At 46.6% G+C, this 27,462-nt stretch overlaps 1 protein-coding gene across 1 annotated transcript; it reads right to left on the bottom strand.

The window, feature by feature from the left end:
* Positions 1 to 1,613: 1,613 nt before the first annotated feature.
* Positions 1,614 to 20,120, bottom strand: LOC308590604 (cornifelin homolog A-like). The gene is made up of 4 exons (XM_081200802.1): positions 20,055 to 20,120; positions 5,232 to 5,367; positions 3,328 to 3,464; positions 1,614 to 1,938 (listed from the first exon to the last, which is right to left on the bottom strand). Exons 2-4 carry the CDS (start codon positions 5,353 to 5,355, stop codon positions 1,849 to 1,851), a joined length of 351 nt encoding a protein of 116 aa, XP_081056928.1. The 5' UTR covers positions 5,356 to 5,367; positions 20,055 to 20,120; the 3' UTR covers positions 1,614 to 1,848.
* Positions 20,121 to 27,462: the final 7,342 nt, after the last annotated feature.

Genomic DNA, 27,462 nt, shown 5'->3' with positions numbered 1-27,462 from the left:
CCACCCCCGCCGGCGTAATAGTGGCTTTCTTGTTTATGCAGTCAACCGGATCTATGAGAATACTGTAGTATCTGATATTTTTGTGCTTTCTGCAGTATAAGTATTTCATTTTCTCCTTGTTTGTATTACTTTTTTTAAAAAATATAATTTTCGTTTATAACAATAATAATTTACAACAATTATTTAACCAAGTTTTAACATTTTCAGTTTTGACTCCCTTCCCCCTCTTTCTGCGGTTCCTTACATTTATTTTCGTCCTTTCCTGCATACTACAGATTGCCTTAACTTACTCTTTTAGTCAATATCTCTCATATATTTTTATGTTTTGAACTGCCCTATGATCTTCAGATGAAGGACAGTATGCAAATTCAACAGCAGCAGCAGCAGCAGCAACATTATATATCTATATCTATAGCTATAGCTATATCTATAGCTATATCTATAATTGCAGGTTTTCACAATAATCCTACCAATGTCTTGGTCTGTTTACAGTTTGTTTGTAAATACTCATTAGACCACTTCCATTCCTTTCTAAAAAGTTTATTATCTTGATTTCTTATTCTTCCGGTAACTTTCATCATTTCTGCAAACTCCATTAAGTTTCTGTATCCAATCTTCTTTCTTCGTGACCTCTTCATCCTTCCACTTCGGGGCAAATAACATTCTTGCAGCTATGGTTGCACACATGCATTTGTATTAATTGTTGGTGGATCGAGGATAAAGGACTATATTTTTTTCTTGCTTATCAGACCTATCCTTTGTTTTTAATGGAGTAGTTAATCTTCCCTCAGCTTTGCAAACCTTAACTGTTTATCTGTTATTTTATTTATAGAATATTTTAAACACCTTTTAGGGCACCCTGACCTCACATTGCGGCTGTAAGACACATGAAAATACAGTGGCGATAAAGAGGTTCTGCTCTTATGCACATTACCTCGGCCCAGCTGAATGCCGATGGACTTACTTCCAAGTATATGAACATAGGATTACGCTGTCTCAGAAGGTAATATGGGATGGTTCAGTTGGGCCTGTTAATTTATAGCATTAAGTTCCTTTGTACTCAATTGAGATAATCATTTATTTATTTAGCTCCATCCTTGTTGGTAGTCCTTGCCCTGAGGCGCCTACGATCACCAGAGGTGAAGCAACAGAGGATAGGGAAGAAACTGGCTGCACGGCTAAGCAGGCACGGAATGTGCAATTGTCTGTGTTTCACAATTCTTGCACTTGGTTGAGTTCAATCCTCAAAGCTGATCAAAGGAAGCTTCCTTCTATCAGGCCAAACTATCTATTCTTCTGGTTTAGCTCAGTAGGTCTGCTCTTGGAGAGGTCTTTCCCATCACCTTAGCCCTAACCCTTTCAACTCAGGCTGTCAAGGATTGAACCTGAGAACTTCTGCCACTCCCAGAAGTTTCCCTCCATGCCATAAAAAAGGCTTCATGGGCTGATTTCTGTATATGAGTCCTTGATTAGACAGACAGGAGCAGGCCAGGTTGCCTTTTCTTAACCCCCTGACCAATTGGCACCCCTAAGTCTTCTACTGGGCCAGGGGATCACACTGATTCTCACTTAACCCATTCTTCCAAAAAACAAAGACAGCCCAACTCATGCAGTTTGAGACAATGATTATTTTATTTTGACACAATTTTCAAGGTGGGATGACCCCAGGGGCTGAACAGAGGAGAGCCGTATCTTTTCCTCTTTCCTTGTGCAAGGACAATAGGTCTTTTGCTCTGCAGTTGATACGCTTCTGGGTTCAGAAGCTGGCCTCCGTCCCTCACTGCCATTGATCCAGCTACTTCGTTCTCCCTACAGGAGTGAAGAATGTCTGCCAGCTTCCCCTCTGCTTCAGTTCTTGTTTTTCAGCTCTCGGGCGAGTTGACAGAGGCCGCAGAATGGACAGCAGGCCATGACCACCCAGTCCTCACAAATGGAGCCCTGGGTTTTGGAAACAAAGAGGCTGCGTTAAAATGGAAGGTCGGGGGCAAGTGAAGTTGTGTTGCTCCCAAGAGACAAAACTGGCTTGTAACTGAGACAGAGGCTGAAATTCCTAACCATCTAGGGATTCATTTCAGCCAAACTCAGGCAAATCAGCCTTAGAGCTGGTTCAGCAAAGGCACACCGCCCACACATTGATTATTATAGCACTTTAAAAAAATTGCAAGAGCACTTTACTTTTGAATATGCAATTGTTTCCAGTTCTTGTGAGCAAGGTTCAATTTCCCAATGAGTTCCAAATCAATGATAAAAGTCAATTCAAAAGCAACATCCATCAGGAAAATAAAGGGCAGTTCACTTGGGGCATAAGAGAAAACAACTTAGGTGCCAGGCAGGCCTCTCTGGGGAGAGTATTCCAAATACAGGGGGCCACCACAGAAGAGGCCCTCCCTTCCTATTAATCCCTGCCATCAAATACTGCCAAATGACTAGAATAAAATGGCATGGGACGTCCTCATGCATATAGTAGTGGTGTAATATGCAGAAGTCAGCAAATAAAGGTTTTAACGGAAAAGAAAAACATTGTCACTTGATCGTGCCTGCGCATCAAGCTGCTGCTAAAAGCCAGATTTCCAATGGTCAGCTGAAAAGTTGGGCAGCCCTAAGGAACTCTAATCATGCTAAGAAAACCAGCAATGGGTAGATGATGATTTACTACTTTTACCCAGCCCATCCACCCCTGTTGTGTCTTCCTCCTTGGTAGGTTTCAGGTACATAACTAGCTTGTTATGTACCAACATATTTTGAGTAAGGATGGGCAAATCTGTCAATTTTGGTTTATCTCATTTTTTAAATTTTCCCAGTCTTAAGTTCTCCACATTTCCACATCAGTTTGCAGGGTTTTTGTTTTTTTAAGTTGCTATGAAACTCATTAGCATGTTGGTGCAAATTTCTCTTAATATAGTTTGTATGCAGTTTTGCCTAATTTACACATATGTTCCCATACATAATGCATTTTTGTATGGCCTTTGCAGTAATATACGCATTTCAATGCACACCTTGCCCTAGTATTTGCATTTTTGTTCACATTGCTCGAACTGCGTTGCAACATTCAGAGAAGTGCAAATTTCAAAGGACGGCTGCGTTTTGGTTTGTGCATTGTGTCAGAAAATGCAAATTGGGAGGGTTTGCTTTTAAACGTGAGCTGAATCAGATTCCCCGTGCCTAATTTCGAACCTATAAAAAGGTATTCATTAAAACAGACTGGGCTTTTCTTTTGGAGCAGAAAAGCAACTCCACCCCAACCCCAACCCCGGCCAGCCCATCAGTTTAACTACCACCCCAACCCCTCTCCCCACACCCATCTTTATTTGACTTCCCACATCTCACCTCAATGTGGAATCTCTCGCGCACACTGGTCCGCAGAGCAACGATAGTACCAGGCAGGTATGGGAGGCAGCAGCACTCACCTGCCTGCTCTGACACGCGGCAGGCAAGGATGCACGGAACGAAGGTACCACAGAGACCTGGAGGAAGGGAGACAGAAGCATTCTGCATGTATCCGAAGGAAGGCAAATGATTTCCAGTGAGGGCTCTGGAAACTAAGTCCTATAGGGGATATGGATGTGTTTAGCTGGGAGAAAGGAAGGTTAAGGGGAGAGATTATAGTCCGAAGAGGCTGTCATGTAAAAGGTGGAGCAGACTTAAAACTATGGAACTCGCAATTGCAGGAGGTGGTGAAGGCCACCAATTTGGATGACCACCTCCGCTTTCATAGAATCATGCATTACTTTAAGTACTGTATTTTTCTGTGTATAAGACGATATTTCCCCCCCAAATTTTTAAAGTTTAAAATTGGGAGTCGTCTTATACACAGAATGTTGCAATTAATTGTTTCTTAATTTGGGGCTCAAAAAATAGGGGGCATCTTATACATGGGGACATCTTATACATGGAAAAATACGGTAAATGAATGTTTTGGGTTTTGGGGGCAGGCGGAATGGTCTGGGGGCTAGTTATTCAAAACATGTCTAATTGCCATACCACGCTAACTAGTAGGTTGGGCCAGTTGAATCCAGAGAATTAAAAAGCTGTTTGGTGGAGCCAGCGAGATAAAAATAAAAAACACCCACTTGGTGGCAGCAGTGAGGTTAAGGAGGAGGAGGGGTTAGCTAAGCTCATGGGTAGGCAAACTAAGGCCCGGGGGCCGGATGCGGCCCAATCCCCTTCTAAATCTGGCCTGTGGACGGTCCGGTCATCAGCATGTTTTTACATGAGTAGAATGTGTCCTTTTATTTAAAATGCATCTCTGGGTTATTTGTGGGGCATAGGAATTTGTTAATTTCTTTTTTTCCAAAATATAGTCCGCCCCCCCCCCAAGGTCTGAGGCACAGCCTTCTGCTGAAAAAGTTTGCTGACCCCAGGCTAAGTTGGTTTGCTTGCCTCCCTTTCTTTGCACAGTGCAAGTCGCACTTGCATCCTATGCTGTCACACTCCAGTTGCAGTCTGTCACTACACATCACTGTCTCCCAATGCCTAAGCTTCCTGCATAAGCCTAATGCAGAAGATTCCTTCCATCGGCCTGTTTCTTCCTAATGCTTCACCTCATTCTTCCTAATTACTTCTTCCCCTGTATTTTCGTTTTCTCCCCAGTGCCGCTCGCCATTACGTTTAGATGCTGAATCTGATGGCAGGGCCCGTGCTATTCCTAATTCTTGCATTGCCCCAAGCGGTTTTAAGTAACAATATAAAAAAGGCACGCACTGCCCATGAGGGAGGTGCCATCTGTTTTGAAGGAACACCAAGTTTCATGGACATAGAAAAATCCTTGGGGGGCGAGAGGGGGCCAAAAACCCCAACAACAACTCAGTGCAGACTGAACATGCTCAGTGGGAACAGAATGCTTTTTGACTAGTGGGCGGGGAACAGACCTTGGGAGAAATGGGTAATGGAGTATCCAGGGAAAGGGCATGCCTGGCTGGGACCCTGTACCAGATCACTCCACACTGTAACGGTTTGCTGCAAGTGCCGGTAATAAAAATAGCCACACGTATTAGCAACAACCAATCCCTCGCCCCTTCTAGGTTGGCTAACTTTTGATTTCAAGAATCTTGCTCTTTCCAGGGACGGCAGGCAGGGAAAGGGCAGCCCCGTGGCAAAATCTTGAGTTTTCTGGCTCTTCTGATTGCCTGACAGACAGCTCATTAGCCCTCCTTCCTTCTTCTCATGTACAGCCTACCACTTGAGTGGCAGAAAGGAACTGCTAGCCGCCAACACACACCCCAATTACTCACAGATGCCCATATCGGAACAGCAGTCAAACAGGTCTGTATTCCAGGCCCCTTGGTTGCTCAAAGTGTAGCTGGCGCCAGCAGCTTGTGGCTGGGCATCGATGATGAACTCCGTCTGATAGGCCATGTCAGCTCCTGGAAAGTGGAGAGGAGAGGCAGGAGAGCTCCTGTTATTCCCCACCATCAGACCCAGGTCCCAGCTGTGGGATTTAATGTGCTTTGGGTAATGGTGAGCCCTTGGAACCAACCCACTCACAGACCCTCCAGGTGTCCCCATTTTCCAGGGACAGTCCCAGATTTACAGAAGCAGTCCTGGTTTCTGATTTGATCCTGAAATGTCCCGCTTTTCTTTAAAGGTAAAGGTACCCCTGACCATTAGGTCCAGTCGCGGACGACTCTGGGGTTGCGGCACTCATCTCGCTCTATAGGCCAAGGGAGCTGGCGTTTGTCCGGAGACGGCTTCTGGGTCATGTGGCCAGCATGACTAAGCCGCTTCTGGTGAACCAAAGCAGCGCACAGAAACACCGTTTACCTTCCCGCCAGAATGATACCTATTTATCTACTTGCACTTGACATGCTTTCGAACTGCTAGGTGGGCAGGAGCTGGGACCGAACAACGGGAGCTCACTCCGTCGCGGGGTTTTGAACCACCAACCTTCTGATCGGTAAGTCCTAGGCTCTGTGGTTTAACCCACAGCACCACCCGTGTCCCTATCGCTTTTCTTTAGGACGTCCCTATTTTCATTAGAGAGGGTATGGAGCTATGTGACCCCCCGAGCCAAGGAGAAAAGTAACTATACAACCTTTAGAAGACATGTGAAGGCAACCTTGTACAGTATGAGGAAGTTTTTAAATGTTTAATGCTTTATTATGTTTGTTGGAAGCTGTCCAGAATGGCTGGGGCAACCATGTCAGAGGGACAGGGTATAACTAATAAAATTATCATTATTGTTATGGAACAAGACGTCCCTATTGTTGGAGGGTATGCACTCACCAATCCTGGCCTGTACTTTGAGGCTTTTGGCCAGCCCCCTCCCTTTATCTGCATTTAATTATAAACCATAGTGTCAGGGAACTGCCATCGGAGCATCAGGTGGTGGAGGGGCTCAGGGAGGAAGAAAGAGACTCAACAGCTGAAGCAGGCACCAGCAGGGGGAGGAGTGATTCTCTGAGGGATTGTGAGCAGGAGGGAGGGCTCCGGGACGCTTCCAGCGAAAACAGTGGGGAGGTATCTGAGTCTCACATAGGGAGACCTACACCTCGCCGGAAACTGTCACGCCGTGAGTCCAGGAGACGCGTTTCCGTTAAGGAGCTCCTTTGCTGGAAACGCTTCCGCAGACAGCCACTGTCGGACTCTACTAGTGACTAGAGCAGACATGTCTGAGGAGCTCCGTCACACACTGAGGTTTGTGGGGTCGCACAAACTCTGAGGGAGCACGATTTTACGCACAAGCAGCTAATCAATCCCTAACAGCAGTCCGACAGTCTTTGTACGCTGCCTGTGCAAGAGAAAGCATCATGAGCGAACCAACCGGAACCGGAGGAGCTGGGGTTGGGGCTGGTCCAAGCTTGGAAGATAGATACCGAGCGTTGGAGGTCCAACTGGCGCTGCAGACGGCGAGGCTGGAGGAGAGAAGGGCTCAGGATGCAGACAAGAAGGGGAGAGCCACTCAGTTCCCCAGAAAGGTACCAGGATTGGTGCAGAAGTTTGGGGGGGACCCCAAGGATTACCATGCCTTTAGGACAGAGATGCAATATGCACTTAATGTGCAGTTTGATGAATTCCCTGATGAGGAATCACGAGTTGCTTTCGTGATTGGGCATCTTGAGAGGGGGGCGAGAGACTGGGTTCGACCCCTGATGGCAACGCACAATGACGTACTAAAGGACACGATGAAGTTCTTTCGTGCAATGGATATCATGTTTTCCAGCGATATTGAGGAAGGGGTGGTGCGCAGACAGCTAATGGCTTGCAAGCAGGGAAGCCGATCTGTCCGTGAGTACTGGACTGAGTTTACCATGCTGGTTCACAGACTGGGTTGGGATTTATCGGCGGCACCCATTCAGATGCTATTTGAAGAAGGTCTTTCGTCGGCTGTGAAAGACGAGCTGTCACGGAGCCCCAGGGCGGGGTCTATGGATCAGCTGACCAAATCTGCGCTGACCATAGGAGCGCGTCAGGAGGCAAGAGCCTTGGAGAGGCGGGAAGGGAGAGGGGAACGTTGGAAGGAGTTCCGCATTCCAGACATTCCTGAGCCAGCTTTCCCGCCGGCAGAGCCGATGGAAATCGGGACAGCGCGCGCGCGCGCATTTTCAAAACCCAGCGAGGGGGCTAAGAAGGAGGGAAAGGGCGCCCGGAAATGCTATCTCTGCCAACAGCCAGGCCACTTTGCCAGAGTCTGCCCCCAGAGGAAGGAATGGCAAGGGATGGTGGGAGCTGTTGAGGGGGGAAGAGCAGGGGGAGACGGAGCAGGTAAAAGCCAACGCCTGGTTGCCACAATCGGGGCACTGCAGCCAGGCCAAAGAGCAGTGAAAGTGCCCGTGCCAGAAGCTCCTCGACCTGCTCTAGTGATTGAAGTGTTGCTAGAGCTGCAAAATGGACACCCCCTAAAAATAAAGGCGCTATTGGACTCAGGCAGCTCCTGCAATTTTATGAGCAAGGAGTTTGCTGCTGAACACCAGATACAGACTATCCCTTTAAGCAACCCCCTGCAGGTGACCACGATCGATGGCAGGGAGTTGTTGGGAGGAGGAGTCAGCTTGCAGACGGTCCCAATGATCATGAGGGTGGCAAGGCACACAGAACTGATAGCGTTTAATGTGGCCACCTTGGGAGGCGCTCCCATTATTTTGGGAATGAGCTGGCTAGCTCTACATGATCCGCTGGTTGGCTGGCATCAAAGAGTGGTGTCCTTTGGTTCAGCACATTGCTTAGAACACTGCAAAGGGGGAAAGGGTTCAGCAGGGGCCCAAGCCACCCTAGCAGGGACTGAAGTAATGGAGAAGGTGAAGGTACCACCACAGTATGCAGATCTCAGCGACGTGTTCAGCGAGAAGGAAGCTGACCAACTACCCCCGCATAGGCCCTTTGATTGCCAGATCAATTTACTCCCTGGAGCACAGCTTCCTGTGGGCAAGTTGTATGCCATGTCAGACAGGGAAATGCAGGAGTTGCGAGAGTTTATTGACAAGAACCTGAAGAGAGGTTTCATCAGAGAGTCCAAAGCAGCGGGGGGTAGCCCAGTGTTTTTTGTGGACAAAAAAAACGCGGACAAGCCGAGACTTGTATGTGACTTTAGGAGGTTGAACGCAGTGACTGAACCAGTGGTGTTCCCTATGCCCAGGATTGATGATATTTTGACCAGGGTGCGGAAGGGAAAGATTTTTACAAAGCTGGATCTAAGGGGGGCGTACAACCTGATACGCATAAGGAAAGGAGATGAATGGAAAACCACCATGTTTACCCCTTTGGGGGCATTTGAATATCTCGTTATGCCATTTGGATTACAAGCAGGCTCCGCGTGCTTTCAATCTTTTATGAACCATGTACTGGGCCCTTTGCTCTACAAGAATTGCGTTGCTTTCCTAGATGATGTGTTGGTGTATTCGGAGAATGAGGAGCAACATGTGAGAGACGTCAGAGAAGTGTTGAGGAGACTGCAAGCCAACAGGCTGTGGGTGAAACTGGAGAAGTGTCAGTTTCATACCAAGGAGGTGGAATTCCTGGGGTACCGCCTGTCAGACAAGGGATTGGCCATGGATCCCGGCAAGGTGCAGGCGGTGCTGGACTGGAAAACACCAAAAACCAAGAAGGATGTGCAGAGGTTCCTAGGGTTTGGAAACTTTTATCGTAAGTTCATCCGCAACTTCGCCCATCTGACGGCGCCCATTACTGACTGTCTCAGCAGTAAAAAGAAGTTTGTATGGACGGCGGAGGCGGAGCGAGCGTTTGAGGAGCTGAAAAGGGCCTTCGCCTCTGAAGAACAACTTCTGCATGTGGATTTACAAAGGAAGCTAAGGGTCGAAACAGACGCATCTGACAGAGCCATAGGGGCGGTGCTTCTTCTGCAGCCGGGAAAGGAGGAGTCAGAGTGGCGACCGTGTGCCTTCTTTTCGCGAAAGCTGAACAAATCCGAGAGGAACTACACGGTGTACGACCGAGAACTTCTTGCGATTCATGAGGCGTTCCGGAGATGGAGGCATCTGCTAATTGGTGCACAACATAAGGTGCAAGTGTGCACGGACCATAAAAATCTAGAGTATTGGAGAACTGCGCGAGTGCTCAACCAAAGGCAGTTGAGATGGGCCCAGGAGTTCTCCAAATTTAACTTTGAGATTTGTTACGTGCCAGGCCCAGAGAATGTTAGGGCGGACGCTCTCTCACGCAAACCTGAATATTTGGAGGGGGAGGGAGCACCTGAAGAAACCCATATCATCCCAGAGGATCGCTGGGTGTGTGGGGCGACTTTGGTGGGACAAAGGGAATTGGTAGAGGGTACGGTGCTTGATGCATACGCCCAGGACAAACTCAGGGGTCTCAGGAGGGAGGAAGACAAACCCGGTGGTTTTGAGGAGAGAAATGGGGCATTGTATTACAAGGGAGCGTTATATATACCCGAAGGGGAATTGAGGGAGAAGGTACTCAAGCAGTTGCACGATAGTCCCACAGCAGGGCATTTTGGGCAACACAAGACCATGTGGCTGGTTACTAGGGAATTTTGGTGGCCCAAGGTCAGGGAAGATGTGCGGGAGTATGTGAGAGGGTGTGAACAATGCCAAAGAGCCAAGGGGGAGAGGCGGGCGCCGGCTGGTTTATTAGAACCACTGCCCACACCTGAAAGACCGTGGGAAGCAGTGGCAATAGATTTCATGACTGATCTGCCAAGGTCTAGAGGGAAAACAGCCATCATGGTGGTGGTAGACCTGTTAACTAAAATGGCCCACTTTATAGCCTGCTCACATGCGGTCACAGCAGAAGAAACAGCCAAATTGTTTGTAGAGAATGTGTTTCGGCTGCATGGCGCCCCCTTGAGGGTGGTTTCAGACCGGGGAAAACAATTTACTTCCAGGTTCTGGAGGAAGCTCATGAGCTTACTGCATGTAGAGGTTAATTTCTCAACGGCCCGTCATCCAGAAACCAACGGGCAGGCGGAAAGAGCAAATGGGGTTCTCCAGCAATATTTGAGGTGTTACGTTAATGACAGAGAGAATGATTGGGTGGAGAAGCTGGCGTTGGCAGAATTTGCCTACAACAATGCAGAGAACGTGTCCACGGGGATGAGCCCCTTTTTGGCTAATCACGGGTGCCATCCCAGAGCCTTCCCAGGGGGGGAAGGGGAGAACTGGAGCGTTCCAGCTGCAGAACAGTTCGTTGAAGAAATGGAAGCGATTCATCGCCAGCTCCAACTCAACTTAAACAGGGCTAAGGAGGAATATAAGAGGCAGGCAGACAAAAACAGAAGAGAAGGTGAAAGCATTAGGGTGGGGGACCAGGTGTGGCTGTCAACCCAAGGGTTGCCATTCAAAGGAGGTTGTAAGAAGTTAAGACCCAAAAGGCTGGGTCCGTTTGAAGTCATGCAGCAGGTCAACCCAGTGGCTTTCAGACTCCGGTTACCGAACCACATGAAGCTGCACCCAGTTTTTCACAGGTCGTTGCTGTCACCGTATAGAGGAGACAGTGAAGGGAGGGTCACTAGGGGACCAGCAATGGAGGAGAAGGAACACAGCTACCATGTAGCGGAGATCCTTGATTCCAGGTGGAAGGGAGATCAAGTAGAGTATTTGGTAATGTGGGAAGGGGAACCGGAGTCGGAAAACACCTGGGTTAGGGCAGAGGATGTCAATGACGAAGTTTTAATAGAGACTTTTCATCAGAGGTTCCCACGTAAACCTCAGCCTGTAGCGAGGTTCCGAAGGGAATACTTTGCCACCACCGATGAGGAAGAGGAGTTGGAGGGGTTCCCAGATTCTGAAGAGGAAGAGGATTCAGCGAGCCAGGACGACGATCGATGGAGGGAGTTGTTCGAGACGTCTGAAGATGAGGAAGATTCTTTTCGGGGTTTTAGCCCTTCACCTCCCAGAGGGGAGGTAATGGGAGGGGGTGAGGGGGGCCCTGGAGGGGAGGTGGATGTCAGGGAACTGCCATCGGAGCATCAGGTGGTGGAGGGGCTCAGGGAGGAAGAAAGAGACTCAACAGCTGAAGCAGGCACCAGCAGGGGGAGGAGTGATTCTCTGAGGGATTGTGAGCAGGAGGGAGGGCTCCGGGACGCTTCCAGCGAAAACAGTGGGGAGGTATCTGAGTCTCACATAGGGAGACCTACACCTCGCCGGAAACTGTCACGCCGTGAGTCCAGGAGACGCGTTTCCGTTAAGGAGCTCCTTTGCTGGAAACGCTTCCGCAGACAGCCACTGTCGGACTCTACTAGTGACTAGAGCAGACATGTCTGAGGAGCTCCGTCACACACTGAGGTTTGTGGGGTCGCACAAACTCTGAGGGAGCACGATTTTACGCACAAGCAGCTAATCAATCCCTAACACATAGTTAAGCTTAATTGTGGTTGAAGTGTGAGTGTGCAGTCTGCTGGTCCATGGCGGCGGGGATAATGGCGGTTTCACTCCTTCCCTGCTGCTAACTGCACTGCATGGAGCTAAGCCATGGTTTGGTTTAGGACAGGGGTCTGCAATCCGCGGCTCCGGAGCCACATGTGGCTCTTTTACACCTTTACCGCGGCTCCAGGGCGGATACTAGCGAGGGGAGGAGGCGCATTGTGAGCCCCGACACTCCCCACTATGGTGGGCGCTGTACTGGCTGTGACGTCACATGGGGGCGGTGCGTGCGTTAGTCACGCACCGTCCCGACGTCACCTTCCCGCCCGCCCGCTACATTGTAAGGGGTATGTACGCTGGTCACTGCATTGAAAGGGGGCGTGTACGCTGGTCACTGTTTTGAAGGGGAGTGAAGAACACACACACAAAAAAGGTAACTTGTTAATTTAACGTTTATTTCTATGAGGAGGAGTAATTCTGAGGGGTCAAACAAAGAAATAATTTTAAAAAGTGACAAAAAAGTTATTTTTATAATGACGAGTTTTGCGGCTCCAACGGGTCCAAGTGGCTCTTTTTGTCTTAAAGGTTGCAGACCCCTGGTTTAGGATTACATGCAAACCCTGGCTCATGGTTTGTTTCCCCCCAAACCATGAGCAGTAGGCCAAGAACAAACCATGGTTGTTATGTACTGAAGTTCTCACCCTGGGCCAGCAGGGGGATACTGTAGATAGTTATGCAAATGAAGGATCGAAAGTGACATTCAGTGATTGGATAGTTTTAGAAAGTTGTTACAGTAATGTTGTGCTGGAGCTCTATATAAGCAGGCTGACTGAACCCTTCAGTTCAGTTTCCTTCTGGCCTCTGAATAAACAAGAGCTGTTTGAAGAATCGCTGTGTCGTCTGATATGTTCACCCACAACTTAACAATGGTTACAACTTGTGTTTTGCTTAAAGTGAGACATAAATCCCAAACCTGGGGTTCTGATGTAATACTAAGCTAAACCATCGCTTAGCACCTGGCAGGGGGAAGAATGAAGCAGCTACAGTGTCTGCTGTTTCCTAGTCTTTAAACGATAGTTCAACTTAACCATGGCTTTCAAATGACATGCAAACCAGGCACTGCAGCTGCGTACACACTCCTGTTTACTCTGCATCCGGTTGGCTCCCACTCCCACTACTTGGAAAGTGGTGTAAAACCATGTCGTTCCTCAGGAAATGCTGCCTTTTGATGCACGCCCCCCCCCCCAAGAAACCACCTCCGATCCAAATTGAGAAAAAGTACGACCTAGCTGTGTTTTAAGCTGGTATTGTGTACGCAGCCTGTCTTGCTGCACAGCTCCTGCTCATTTTTGTGGGATTTGGTCAAAGGGACCCTTGCCCTGTGGATTGTGGTGGCTCGGTTCTATCCTGCTGCTATCTTTAATGGCCCTCAAAACAACTCCCTTTGCCTCATGGCATCTTGCTAGGGTGGAGGAAGATGGAGACCTGTTGGCATGGCAACAAGGTAGACTCGTGCTCAGATAGCCGATCTCTTGCGGAGATCCTTGTATGACCTCCTCGGGCTGTGTTCCTACAACTGCATCTGCTCAAACAGGCCCCAACCACCCATTTTTTGCTCTTGTTTGAAGCCACGTTGAGATGGTCTTAGCTTTTCTGCTCTCCTTGAGGGTTGCACGGAGACATTTTAGGCAGAAATCTAGCTTGTTCCCAGACAATCTGAGTGAGCATTTTGGGCAAGGCCCCAAATACAAAGTGGAAGAACTATTTCCAAACAATACAGGAAACGCCTTGAGAGGACAAGAAGCTCACACCCTCATAGCAAATATATATCCTCTGCGAAAGAATCTCTCTCTCTCACTCTCTCTCTTTGCTGAAGTCTGTGAAAGGAAGAGATTGAGGATGAGGAAATTGGTCAGGGTCAACAGAGGGTGCCTTCAGATTTTCACATAGAACCGCTGAGTACACACCATATATTTAAAACATATTTTTATCCCCCAAAGAATCCTTCTAAACCACTCTGAAAATTATAGCTCTGTGAGTGGAAGGTGTGTGTGTGTGTGTGTGTGTGTGTGTCCTAACAACTCTTAGCAAACTACAGTTTCCAGGAGTCTTTTGGAGTTGTTGATTGTTTAAAGGGATATGAAAGTGTTTTAAATGTATGGTGTGGATGGGCCCTCTGAGTTAATTTGTAAGAAAAGCCACTAACAAATCCAATAAATAATAATAAATATGGGCTGCTTGCAAATAAACCAAAAGACTATGGCCACATTCAACCATATATTTAAAGCACTATGATGCCACTCTAAACAGTCATGGCGTCACCCAAAGTATTCTGGGAGCTGTAATTTGCTAAGCGTCCCGTTGGGTGAGACCCATTCCCCTCACAGAGCTACAATTTTCAGATTGGATTAACAATTAATCCCTTTTCACAGGGAACTCTGATAGTTGTTGCTCTGTTAGAGGAATAGGGGTCTCCTCAAAATTCTCAGCACCTTTAATGCATTAAAGCTCCCAGAATTCTTTGGGGGGGAGCCATGTTTGTTTAAAGAAGCACCATAGTGCTTTCAATGCTTGGTATGAATGTGGCCATGTCTCCAATTGTTATGTACTGAAGTTCTCACCCTGGGCCAGCAGGGGGATACTGTGGATAGTTCAGGTCCACATATGCAAATAAGGGATCGAAAGTGACTTTCATTGATTGGATAGTTGCAGAAAGTTGTTACAGTTACGTTGTACTGGAGCTCTATATAAGCAGGCTGGCTGAACCCTTCAGTTCAGTTCTGTTCCAGCTTACAAATAAAGAGCTGCTTTGAAGAATCGCTGTGTCGTCTGATATGTCTACCCACTATTTAACACCAATGATCTTGCCTACAGGTGGCGCATATCCTTGGTAGTTCTAGCCCTGGGGAACATGTTACGCTGTCAGATAACGTGTGGTTTATCTGAAATGAAAAGGGACCAATGGCACTAGAGGAAATTTAAGGGTGGAACTATAGTGTGTACAATCCAGCCATTATCAGGAGTTTCTGTCCACGCAATTTTGATAAAAGAACGGAACTTCCCTTTCATGAGAGCCGGATCGGCTTTGTTTGGGACTGGGCCCAGAACAAGAAAATTATGTGGGAGTTGTGGATATAATAGTAATATACCCAACAGGACTGGCACGGAACACCATTTTTAATCTGCACGTAAGTCAGCAGTTTATACAGCAACCCTTAGGGCATCTCTTCAAGTTACCTTTCTAAAAGAAAGTGTTGGCTGGTGTCCCAAGCAAGGAAATGTGTCTAAATTATTTACCGTCACCAGAGTTTGCCCTGGCACAAAGGATATACTCAGGCCTGGGGTACGTTTTTTTTTGTTTTCTGTTAAGGACAAAGCTTGTGTTAGTTTCATCCCACAACTGACACCTTCCGAGAATTGCCAAAAAGCATATCCATTTATATTTGCCAGATGTTTTTGTATTTTAAACAAGGTTGCCAAATTTTGAGCAGGGTCTCGATGCAGCCATGCCTTTGACAGAGAGGTTTTATCACATTTAACTCCATGCTATTAAAAGCTACGGTTGCTGATCTCTACATGTCAAACCTCTGTTAAAAGGATAGTGGCGTTTCTGGCTGGACTTTTTTTAATATTATTATTATTGCTCTGCTGGTAACCTCATTTTAAGAGATGTGGATTCATGAAGATGTATCTCCTTAGAGGAGGAAAAACCTCAGGCCACAATAAACTAGTTAGCCTCCAAGGTGCCACCGGATTTTATGGGAGAGAAAGTCCTGTTGAAATCAATGAGAATCAAGCACTTAACTGTGCTCAACTGCCACTGAAATCAATGAGCTTAAAAGTCCAATCCTAAAAACATTTACTTGAAAGTAAATCCCATTGATTTCAATGCAGCTTACTTAAAAGTATCTGTTCTTCAGCTCTCAATTCGGTTTAGATTTCTTGGGACTGTAGTGCAGTTCCTGACTTCTGCATGGTACAGGCAGACATGAATGTATGTGCTCCTGGCATTTCTCTTTCAGGGGCTAGTCTACACGACATTCATTTTATTTTTTAAAAAATAGCTTCTACTGCACAGTTTTAGCATGCATAGTGCTTTACACACACACACCCCGCCATTATTCTTTGCAATCAAGGCCAGATTTAGGTTTGATGAGGCCCTAAGCTACTGACGGTAATAGCTTTATATGTCCAGCTGTCCTTTGTCAACAACAAATTGTCACTGCTTTTTTGTGTTGAATATATGCTATATGGTAATTTATGGACCTAATACATATCTAAAGCCATTTGTACATGCAGAATGTAGGCATCCTATATATAGAAATGAGCAAACCAGTGATATTTTAGGGAGCAGGTTAGCAGGTGTGGCCCGTTACATCATAGGAGCCTAACACAATACAAAACAAAACACTGTTGCTGTATGTAGGTTTTATTTTATTTGTTTTCTATCTTATATTTTGGAAATGTACATCCAGTTTTTTTCCTTTAAATTTTTTTTGGGCCCCCAAGAGAGTGGGGCCCTAAGCTATAGGGCTTGTTTAGGTTATACGTAAATCTGGCACTGTTTGCAACCGTGTCAAGAAGGCTACACACACCCCTTTGCAGATACCGAAAACTGAGGGGTTGTGCAAGGCACACCCAGTGATTCATTGGGTGGGTTACTAGCTTCACAAAAGAAATTAAAGCAGTGACCTTTTCCCTCTGGGCATGCATTGGAATATTTCGCCTTAGTTTGTGTGCCAGGCAGCCATTAACTGTGTAGGACCAGGGCCCGAAAAAGAGGTGGCAAACCTTTTCAATGGCTCAGCTGGGATTCAAACCCAGTTTTCAAGGAGTTCAGCTGCTGCCACCTTGGGGTGTTGTCCAGTATCCTTTTGTATCTCACTGCACCCAGTGCAGCTGGGTGGCTGTTTATCCATCATTTAAAACCAGTGTTTCTCAACTGGGAGTCATATGGCCCCCTAGGGGCGCCCAGGATATTCCATGGGGGAAACAGGTGAAAATTGTGTAAATGGGGGGTCCACGGCACGAGTCTAGGGGGCTACAGAGGGACGTGAGCAGTGAAGAAAAGAGAGAAGTGACCAAGAATCAAAAAGAAAACAGAATATCTTAAAAGTTTCCACAGCTTTGGGATAAAGCAAATTTGTTTTTCATGGCATTTCCTACTTCGTATTTGGCAGAATCAGGTTTCAGTCATGTGAATTACCATATTTTTCCATGTATAAGACTAGGATTTTTTCCTAAAAAATAATGTCAAAAATTAGGGAGCGTCTTATACACGAATAGTGCCGAGGGTGGACTGGCGATTGGTTGTTGCCACAAGAATAGGGGGCGTCTTATACATGGGGGGGTCTTATAGACGGAAAAATACGGTGTTTACTCAGTCTAACATGGAATTACCTTAACATAATGGACAGAGGTGATATTTGTTTATCACTCACAGCAATAGAACCGGATATTTTAAAAAGCTTGTTTTTGGTCATCAAGCATAAGGGTCCCATGGATTGAGAAACTCTTAAAGTATAATTTTTTTTGTAATTGTGTATATTATAAAAAGTTTAAAGAAACATGTTCTATTTACGAACAAAACATTTATCCAGCTACCTTTCTACTGGTAGAACACAGGATTCACAGGAAGGAAACGAGGTCAGAAGGAGGCCACAGTTGGAAAAAGGCTGAGAAACACTGCTTTAAACAAAGGGCAAAGCGGGCTGCAGATTTGCTTAAATTTTCATATCCTAATATATATGAATGGGACGCGGGTGGTGCTGTGGGTTAAACCACAGAGCCTAGGACTTGCTGATCAGAAGGTCGGCGGTTCGAATCCCCGCAACGGGGTGAGCTCCCGTTGCTCGTCCCTGCTCCTGCCAACCTAGCAGTTCGAAAGCACTTCAAAGTGCAAGTAGATAAATAGGTACCGCTCCGGTGGGAAGGTAAACGGCGTTTCCGTGTGCTGCTCTGGTTCGCCAGAAGCAGCTTAGTCATGCTGGCCACATGACCCATGACTGGACCTAATGGTCAGGGGTCCCTTTACCTTTAATATATATGGAAAAATGTAGCTGTAATTAAATGTAGCTGTAATTAAATCCTCTAATTTAAGCAAATACAATGCATCTCTAACCCCCTGTCTTTCTTCTTTACAGAGATGGATTCAGGGTACCTGATAGATGTTTTAAGAGAGCTTTGGGGTCTAAATGCCATCAGGAAGGAGACTGATTTGCGAAGTGGCCTTCACTAGGCAAAAAGAAGTGTGTGCTGGGGCAAAGTGTCCCAAAAGGGTGTCGTCATGGGAGGTCTAACGGTGCTTCCCAGAAAGCCCACCCGAGTCCCATTACATCTTCCCACGAAGAAGATAACCTGAAGTCACTTCTGCAGGTGACTGGTCTCTGCCTAAATAGCCTGAGATAGCCGTGAGACTCCAGGAAACCCACAAAATATTCCTAGGTCTTCCGCCTTTACTGGAGCTGCTCTTTGGATTAACAACACAGGTGTGACTTTGGCTTGTCAGAGGAGCATTTTTCCTACTATTGCTCAGCTCTCAGCCTGCTATTTATTTATTTCTGTTCTTTTTCTATCTAAACCTTTTCCCACAGACTGCAATAAGATCAAACCTCTCCATTCTGAAGGAAATCAACCCTGAGTGCTCACTGGAAGGACAGATTGTGAAGCTGAGGCTCCAATACTTTGGCCACCTCATGAGAAGAGAAGACTCCCTGGAAAAGACCCTGATGCTGGGAAAGATGGAGGGCACAAGGAGAAGGGGACGACAGAGGATGAGATGGTTGGACAGTGTTCTCGAAGCTACCAGCATGAGTTTGGCCAAACTGCGGGAGGCAGTGGAAGACAGGAGTGCCTGGCGTGCTCTGGTCCATGGGGTCATGAAGAGTCGGACATGACTAAATGACTAAACAACAACAAAACCTTTTCCCGAGCAGTCTTTTGGGGCTTGCAAGAACAGCTTCCTCCAAGGAAATAAGTTTGTACTTATCTGTGGTTTCTTCAAGCAAGCCAGGAACAAACCTACACTGCAGGGAGATGGACTAAATGACGCTCAAGATCTCTTCCAACACTATAATTCTATGATCTCACCATAGTGGGGAAGGCTAGCCAGTTCTTTGCCTGGGTGTCAGCTGTTGATGAGCAACAAAATTAAGATGTGATTTGGGCTGGACAGTTCTTCAGATAGAGGACTCTTTCATGTAAGAGGTATAGCTATTCTAAATGCAGTTCCATTGCTCTCTACCAGGCAATCCTGATCTCACCACTATTAATCCACTTTATGATACCTGAATCAGTTCCCACCCAGTTTTTCCAAGTGTCTTGAACTACAGTTCCCATCACTCCCAGCTGGCCCAGCTGAAGGCTGATCTACCTGTTCAGACTATACCAGGAACCTCTCAGTAGTCCCTTTATATTCCCTTCCTCAGACACAGCAAACAACTGAGCAATGCTTGACCAAACAGGAACATTGTCCTTCCACCCATACTGAAATGCACACATCTCCTCAATATTCACTTGGCTCACACATTTTGCAGAAAACAACAGGAGAGACCTGTTGGGTTGTGATCGCCTAGCAACTGCAGACAACAGGCAAGCAAGTGGCGTTGTGGTTCCCAAATTGCACCCAGAATCAGTCTCCAGAATCACCTTCCTTGGAACTTTCCCATGGCAGCTTAGCTTCCTCGGAAGATAGCTTGCTCACTGCTAGGACATTTCTCCTGCAATATGTTCCAGGGGTCTACGACTTTCATGCAATGTGGCAGTGATGCTCACTTAGCTAGCAGTCTGCATGCATCAAGTATGTGCCCTAAACCCACCCCTGCAACATACAAGGGTTACCTGGCAAGCCACACAGGACATATCAATGTGGAATCACAGAATTGTAGCATTTGTAAGGGACCCACGAAGGTCCTCTAGTCCAGCCCCCTGCAGTGCAGGAATATTTTATCTCCCAACATGGGGCTCAAACCCACAACCCTGAGATTAGGAGCCTAAAGCTCTACCGACTGAGCTATCCCAGCACTTCCCTCTTAAAGTAGAAAGTCAGAAAATGACTAGACTAGCGAAAGGGCATGTATGCATTTTCCATGTGCTTGGAAGCACATATAGTAAGTCTGAAGGGCAGCACAGAACAGTTTAATGCAGACCCCCCCCCCCAAAAGCCATGCATTTGTCATTTAGGTCGCAAGCTTCCCCCCGCCCCTGCTGCCCTAAACACCAGCCAGTCATGAATGGAAAGTTTGCTAATATTTCTGTGAAAGCTTTCCTTGCTCACCTGGTTTTTTCCCCCCTGGAACTTCAGGTTCTGTGTTGACCAGATGACTTTGGGTAAAGAAACAAGTTGGGTGGGGTTCTGTTGGCGCCTCTTATATATATATGTACTAGGTTGGAAGGGCGGGGAGTGGGGGGAGTAGCAATTTGCTGTGGGGAAGGAGCAGATAAGGGAGAAAACAGCAGCCTGCCTTGGAGCAAGTTACCGTATTTAAGGTGGAGGAGGGGACCTGGAAATTGGGACATCTGGGAGGTCGGATAAAGTAAGCTTTGGGAAATAACTGTTGCATACAACTTCACACTGGAAAGGGCTTTGGGTATCATTTTCAATCGTGGGAAGAAAGTGAGAAAGCTGGAATCTCCCCCCAAATGTAGCGTAGCAGGAGACCAACCTGAGAAGCACCAGGTTGCAAACCGTCCTGTATGTTAAAGCCCTTCCACCTTTAGTTCATCAAACTGGGCCTGCTAGCCCAATTTAAAAAAATAAAAATAACCAGGGAGTTCCTGATCACTTCCATTCACATCCCTTCTCTCTGAGTTGAGTCAACTAGCTAGTGTTAAGGAAGAAAATTCCAGGGTGAGAGACTACTCAAGGCCCAGCTCATTGGGGTGCAAGTCCCCGGCAGGTCTATGTAGTCAGTAAAAGAAGGAAGTTCCAGCCAGGTAAAGGGACCCCTGACCATTAGGTCCAGTCGTGGCCGACTCTGGGGTTGCGGCGCTCATCTCGCTTTATTGGCCAAGGGAGCTGGTGTACAGCTTCCGGGTCATGTGGCCAGCGTGACTAAGCCGCTTCTGGCGAACCAGAGCAGCGCATGGAAACGCTGTTTACCTTCCCACCCAGCGGTACCTATTTATCTACTTGCACGTGCTTTTGAACTGCTAGGTGGGCAGGAGCAGGAACCAAGCAACGGGAGCTCGCCCCGTCACGGGGATTCGAACCGCCGACCATCTGATCGGCAAGTCCTAGGCTCTGTGGTTTAACCCACAGCACCACCCGCATTCCTATTTAAAGATGTGCCCCCGCAATGTCATTTCCATAACACTAGCTTGTTTCAGATCCTGTTTTAAAATGATCAAAATTTATTCTTAGGACGGAAGCACCTCTTCTTGCATCAGACTGTGGATCCTGGCATGTCAGGGGTGGAACTGTATCTTAGCATTGGACCACGATGCCCAGTTCCACCCTCCAGGAAGTGTGGAAAAGACTCCTCTCTGAAATTCAGGCCACCAGTGTTTCTGAAACTCGAGTCCCCAGCCATTGTTGGACCACAACTTCCATCATCCCTAGCTAACAAGACCAGTGGTCAAGGGTGATGGGAGTTGTAGTCATAGAAACATAGAATTGCAGAGTTGGAAGGGACCCCATCTAAGCCCCTGCAGGGATCAATTGCCCAACAACAGCTGGTGAGCCAAGTTTGAAAAACGCTGGTAGAGCAAGGATGGAGAACCCTTGCCCTCAGGTGTGGCTGGGCAGGTAGGGGTGGGGCTTTCTGACCAGGCCTAGGCATTGAAGGTTATCAAGTCCTCACCATCTGTTTATGTTTCAGTGACTAATCTAACAAGCATGCCTATAGTCTGGAAAATGAATAAATAACATGCCCTACTTTTCCGTGTATAAGACTAAGGTTTTTTATTTAAAAATTACAGTGGTACCTCAGGTTAAGTACTTAATTCGTTCCGGAGGTCCGTACTTAACCTGAAACTGTTCTTAACCTGAAGCACCACTTTAGCTAATGGGGCCTCCTGCTGCCGCCGCGCTACCGGAGCACGATTTCTGTTCTCATCCTGAAGCAAAGTTCTTAACCTGAAGCACTGTTTCTGGGTTAGCGGAGTCTGTAACCTGAAGCGTATGTAACCTGAGGTACCACTGTATGTCAAAAATTGGGGGTCGTCTTATACAGTGGTAACTTGAGTTACAAACACCTCAGCTTACAAATGCCTTAGGTTACAAACTCCGCTAACCTGGAACGAGTAACCTTGAGTTGAGAATGAGAATAGGATCCCCAGGATGAGAATAGAAACCATGTGCCGGCAGCGCAGCAGCAGCAAGACGCCCCATTAGCTATTGTGTGTGTTATTGGTGGCTGTGGCAAGGGCTGTTGTTGATTGGCTGTCGTTGTGGCAATTGGGAGGGTGATTGGCAGCTTCTGTTGGGCGAGGGGACAGACGATAGCTGGCTTTTGCAACGCATGTGAGTGGCAGCGTAGGTCAGGCGGGTGAGCAAATTTCTGCAATTCCCCCTAAAAAAAGCGTAACAATTAACAATTCTGGGCCACCCCCCTCCAAAAAAAAAAGCTCAACAACTCTGGACAATCTCCCCTCATTTTCTTAATTCAGAGTTGCCAGAAATAGGGGGCGTCTTATACATGGGAGCGTGTTATACACAGAAAAATACAGTAGTTCTTAGTTTCCCCCTTCCGCACAACTCTCCCTTCTCACATTTCTCCCCCTGCCATGAAATCATTTTGGTTTAAGTTTCCAATGTTAAATACCCTTCAAGCACCCCTTTCTCTTTCCTTTGTTTTAAAAGTGCATTTTTATTTTTATTTTACAAACCTGCAGAACCCTAGAACCCTTGTTTGCTCTCATCTCCCCATGGATTCCTGTGTTGCACCTATGTAAATGTTTCCTAGGAAAGTACAGTGGTGCCCCGCAAGACGAAATTAATTCGTTCCGCAAGTTTTGTCGTCTAGCGAATTTTTCGTCTTGCGAATCACGAAATCCCATAGGAATGCATTGAAAATCAATTAATGCGTTCCTATGGTCAAAAAAAGTCCAAACAAAGCCAAATTTGGTACAACAACAGTTTATTAACTGCTCTTTAAAGTCACACATACTGTAAAGAGCAGTTCAAAAATTGAAGGGAAAATAAATTAACTTTATAAACAAAACATGTCTTTGTTTTTAGACAAAGGAAACAAAGTCGCAAGACGTTTTCGTCTTGCGAAACAAGCCCATAGGGAAATTCGTCTTGCGAGGCAAATCAAAAACGGAAAAACCTTTCGTCTAGCGAGTTTTTTGTCTTGCGAGGCATTCGTCTTGCGAGGTACCACTGTAATACGCTGGCAAAGTATAGCAGCCTGGTATTTTGTGTGAATAAAATTGCCTTGGCAGAAATTGGAATGAGCTTGTCTAAATCATGTGCTAACACACTCTGGTTCACTCATTATCAAAGGGATGTCACATGTAGCTGGCACCCACTTTTACCTCCTCCTTACACTTGTGATTGGCGGTTCACCTAAACATCCTTAAAACATGTGATTTTAGCCTAAGGCTGTGTACACACCTGGGCTGGATCTACACAGATATAAAAAAAACGCTATGAAAAACCCATTATAAAGATATATATGCAATTTGCCATTGAGCTCTACAGCCCCATCTTGTTTCACATTTTTATAGCACACTTATAACATCATAGGGATGCGGGTGGCGCTGTGGGTTAAACCACAGAGCCTAGGGCTTGCCAATCAGAAGGTTGGCAGTTCAAATCCCTGTGACGGGGTGAGCTCCCGTTGCTCGGTCTCTGCTCCTGCCAACCTAGCAGTTTGAAAGCACGTCAAAGTGCAAGTAGATAAATAGGTACCACTCTGGCGGGAAGGTAAACGGCATTTCCATGCGCTGCTCTGGTTCGCCACTTAGTCATGCTGGCCACATGACCCAGAAGCTGTACGCCGGCTTCCTCGGCCAATAAAGCGAGATGAGCGCTGCAACCCCAGAGTCGGCCACGACTGGACCTAATGGTCACGGTCCCTTTACCTTTACCTTTACCTATAACATCATAATTGCAGCTGTGTAGCTGAGTCCCTACATTTAAAGCATGTGAATGCCCCCCCCCGCAAGAATCCTAGGAGGTGCAGTTTATTCATCACAGAGCTACAATTCCACGCACTCTTAAACTGTGGGATAAATCAGCCTCATAAAACCAACATGCTTAACTCTTATTGACACATGAAGAGGTTAAGGCCATAGAGTAAGCTGCCCTGCCAGGCTTAGCTAGGTCATAGCCCCTCACCTTGGGAGAAAGGGCTACCAGACTCTTTGTTCTCTCACTTCAACCATGCAAAGCCTACCAGTAAGGAGGTGTAAGCTGGGTGCTCCAGGCTTCGACCACATGGCTTAAGCAAACCATCTTTGTGCTTCTATACAGATAATTTAGAAACTCTTGTCTATTTTGGAACCTAATTTATGTTGCCTGTCTTTTCTTGCTGCTGTATGGATATGCACATGAACCTGACCTTTGAAGAGTTTGTAAGTAAACCAATTTTAACTTACCAAACGTGTGGTCTCTTTTTATGCTAAGGAAAGTGAGGAACTTTGGAAGCAACTTAGAAGGGGATATTTTAAAGGTTCAACAGCTTATATTTCTACACTTTACTTTGCTGCATGTTTTGTGATTTTAAATCTCTGCTGGGGTTCTCTAACCAAAGAGTACTTGTCCCAAACCTGGATCTAGGCACCCAGGGAATTCTGCTTTTGTTCTTGAACCATATTAACCAACATAAATTGCAGTTCCCAGGATTCTTTGAAGGAGGTAAAGAGCTTTAAACATATGGTTTGTACACAGCCTAAGAATTGCAAGGCCAGGGAAAGCCAATGGTAGATTTTGTCCAGGGTGCAGAGCACCCTGGGGTGGGTATTTTTGTTGGGGCTGTGGTGCTTGGGGGGGTGGTTAGGAATACTCTGGATAGTTCAGTCAGTAAATCATGAGACTCTTAATCTCAGGGTTGTGGGTTCAAGCCCGATGTTAGGCAAAAGATTCTTGCATTGCAGGGGGTTGGACTAGATGACCCTCGTGGTCCTTTCCAGCTCTACAATTATATGATTCTCATGTGCTGAAGACTGGATCATGCCCCTCCTTGAAAGTTTGTGTCCTCCTTCCAGCCATTCTGCTCCTCTCAAGAGGGCCCAATCCACAATTTGAGTGTCATGGGGCCTATCACTATCTCAGGGCTATTACAGATTGAGAATGACCCCATCTGGAAGATGTAGCAAGGAAGCTCTGTGTTTCCTTGGAGATAAAAAATAATAAAAAAAAATTGTTTCTGTGGGTCTTTCTCTCCATGACCTCCTACCCATCACCTCTGGATTTTGGACTTAGGCAGATGTTATGATGACTGAATGGGGTGTTTACCCAAATGAAAGAAAGAAAGAGAGAGAGAGAGAGAGAGAGAGAGAGAGAGAGAGAGAGAGAGAGAAGAAAGAAAGAAAGAAAGAAAGAAAGAAAGAAAGAAAGAGAAAGAAAAAGAAAGAAAGAAAGAAGTGGGTGTTTGTTTCTTTTGGCTTTGTATATTGAATAAAAGAGCAGTATCAGAACGTACATTCAATTGAAAAATGACTTGCGCACCTTCTGTTTTCTTGATCAATGATGGGAGCCGACTGTGAAGAGACCAAATGGTGTTGTTGGAGTTACTTGTGAAAACGTAACTTATTTGGAGAATCTTCGGGTAAAAATGCTGACTTCTTACTGAAACTTTTCCCCCTTTCATCATCCCCAACCAAACGTACTGCATCCACCATGGCCAACAAAAACAAGCTTGAAAGAAAAGGCCTGTTGTTGCTTCCAGAAGACTCAAGAAACAGATGCAGTATAGATTTCAGATTTAACACAGTTATTTTAACGCATGTGAAACTACACATTCTCTGTGCCTATTTTAGGATTCCGTTTTTCATCTTTTAATTTTCGTCTGGCGTTATAATTGTTCTCTCTGTTTTATATACATTATAAAATGAAACAATAACAACAACAATAATAAACAACTTTTATTATTTATTATTGGTTTTAATAATGATAACAATAATAATGAAAACATGGGATGGAATGAAAATGGAATGAAGTGGCTTCTGCTTCTTCAGCAGCTGCACCCACTGCAAAGTGTGTGGCTCAGGACCACAATACCTCAAGGACCGCCTCTCTCCACAGGAACCACCCAGGCCTATGTTCATCACAAGAGGTCCTTTTCTGTGTGACCTCTCAGAGGGAGGTGCGGAGGGTGGCAACATGAGGTTGGGACTTTTTTGTGGTGGCCCCTTGCTTATGGAATTATTGAAAATCAAAATAATGTATACAAAACACTCCAAATGCTGTAAATAAATTTAGCCTGATACAATCTCACTTTACACTGAAGTTCAAATTTCAAATCATCATTAAAAAAATGTAATCTTACATACTTCCAAATACAGTGGTGCCTCGCAAGACGAAATTAATTCGTTCCGCAAGTTTTTTCTTCTTGCGAGTTTTTCGTCTTGCGAAGCACGGTTTCCCATAGGAATGCATTGAAAATCAATTAATGCGTTCCTAGGGAAACCGCTTGCCAGGCTGGCGGTGCGGAGAAGGGCTTTTCTCCCCACCGCAAGCCTTCAGGACAGGTACGGGAACAGAGGGGAAGGGGCGCAGCGCTTCTCCTCTGTTCCCGGGGCTTGCGGTGGGAGGAGGGTTTTTCCTCCCCACCGCCAACATTCAGAACAGCATTCTGAATGTTGGCGGTGGGAAGGAAAACCCTCCTCCCACCGCAAGTCTTCAGGACAGCCTTCTGAAGGCTGGCGATGGGGCGGAAAGACCTCCTCCTGCCGCCAGCCTTCGGAGCAGCCTTCCAAAGGCTGGCGGTGGGGCAGAGAGCCCTCCTCCCGCCGCCAGGCTTCGGAGCATCCTTCCGAAGGCTGGCGGCGGGAGGAGGTCTTTCCGCCCCACCGCCAGGATTTGGAGCAGGCTTCCGAAGGCTGGCGGTGGGGCGGAAAGACCTCCTCCCGCCGCCAGCCTTCGGAAGGATGCTCCGAAGCCTGGCGGCGGGAGGAGGTCTTTCCGCCCCACCGCCAGGCTTTGGAGCAGGCTTCCGAAGGCTGGCGGCGGGAGGAGGTCTTTCCGCCCCACCGCCAGGCTTTGGAGCAGGCTTCCAAAGGCTGGCGGCGGGAGGAGGTCTTTCCGCCCCACCGCCAGCCTTCGGAGGAGGTCAGAGGACAGTGGGGAACCCTGTCCCAGAGATTTCCCTATGGGCTTTCGTCTTGCGAAGCAAGCCCATAGGGAAATTCGTTTTGCGAAGCGCCTCCAAAACGGAAAACCCTTTCGTCTAGCGGGTTTTCCGTCTTGCGAGGCGTTCGTCTTGCGGGGTACCACTGTACTTATATTCATGGGCATTAAGGTGGACTGTCAGTTTAAAAGCTAAGCAACTAGTCTTAAGCTTGGTAGTTTTGAAAACTTATAACATTATTTGTTTCTTTTAACATTTATTTTCAACCAGGCTTTTCGCCTTTACCTTGAAGAGTTTTAGATCTTGTGGTTTCCTTTAGTGGGTGGGCTGGGATGAGCTGCCCTTTACATATATGGATATGGATATTGTTTGTTTGTTTGTTTTAAATGTATACTGATTTTAACATTTGTATTATATTAGGATTGCCATATTTCAAAAAGTGACAATCAGGA

Source organism: Podarcis bocagei (genome assembly GCF_964188305.1).
Source record: "Podarcis bocagei genome assembly, chromosome: 7".
Classification (NCBI taxonomy): Eukaryota; Metazoa; Chordata; class Lepidosauria; order Squamata; family Lacertidae; genus Podarcis; species Podarcis bocagei.
The sequence above is the reverse complement of the archived record's forward strand: the minus strand, read 5'-3'. Positions and strand labels throughout refer to the sequence as shown.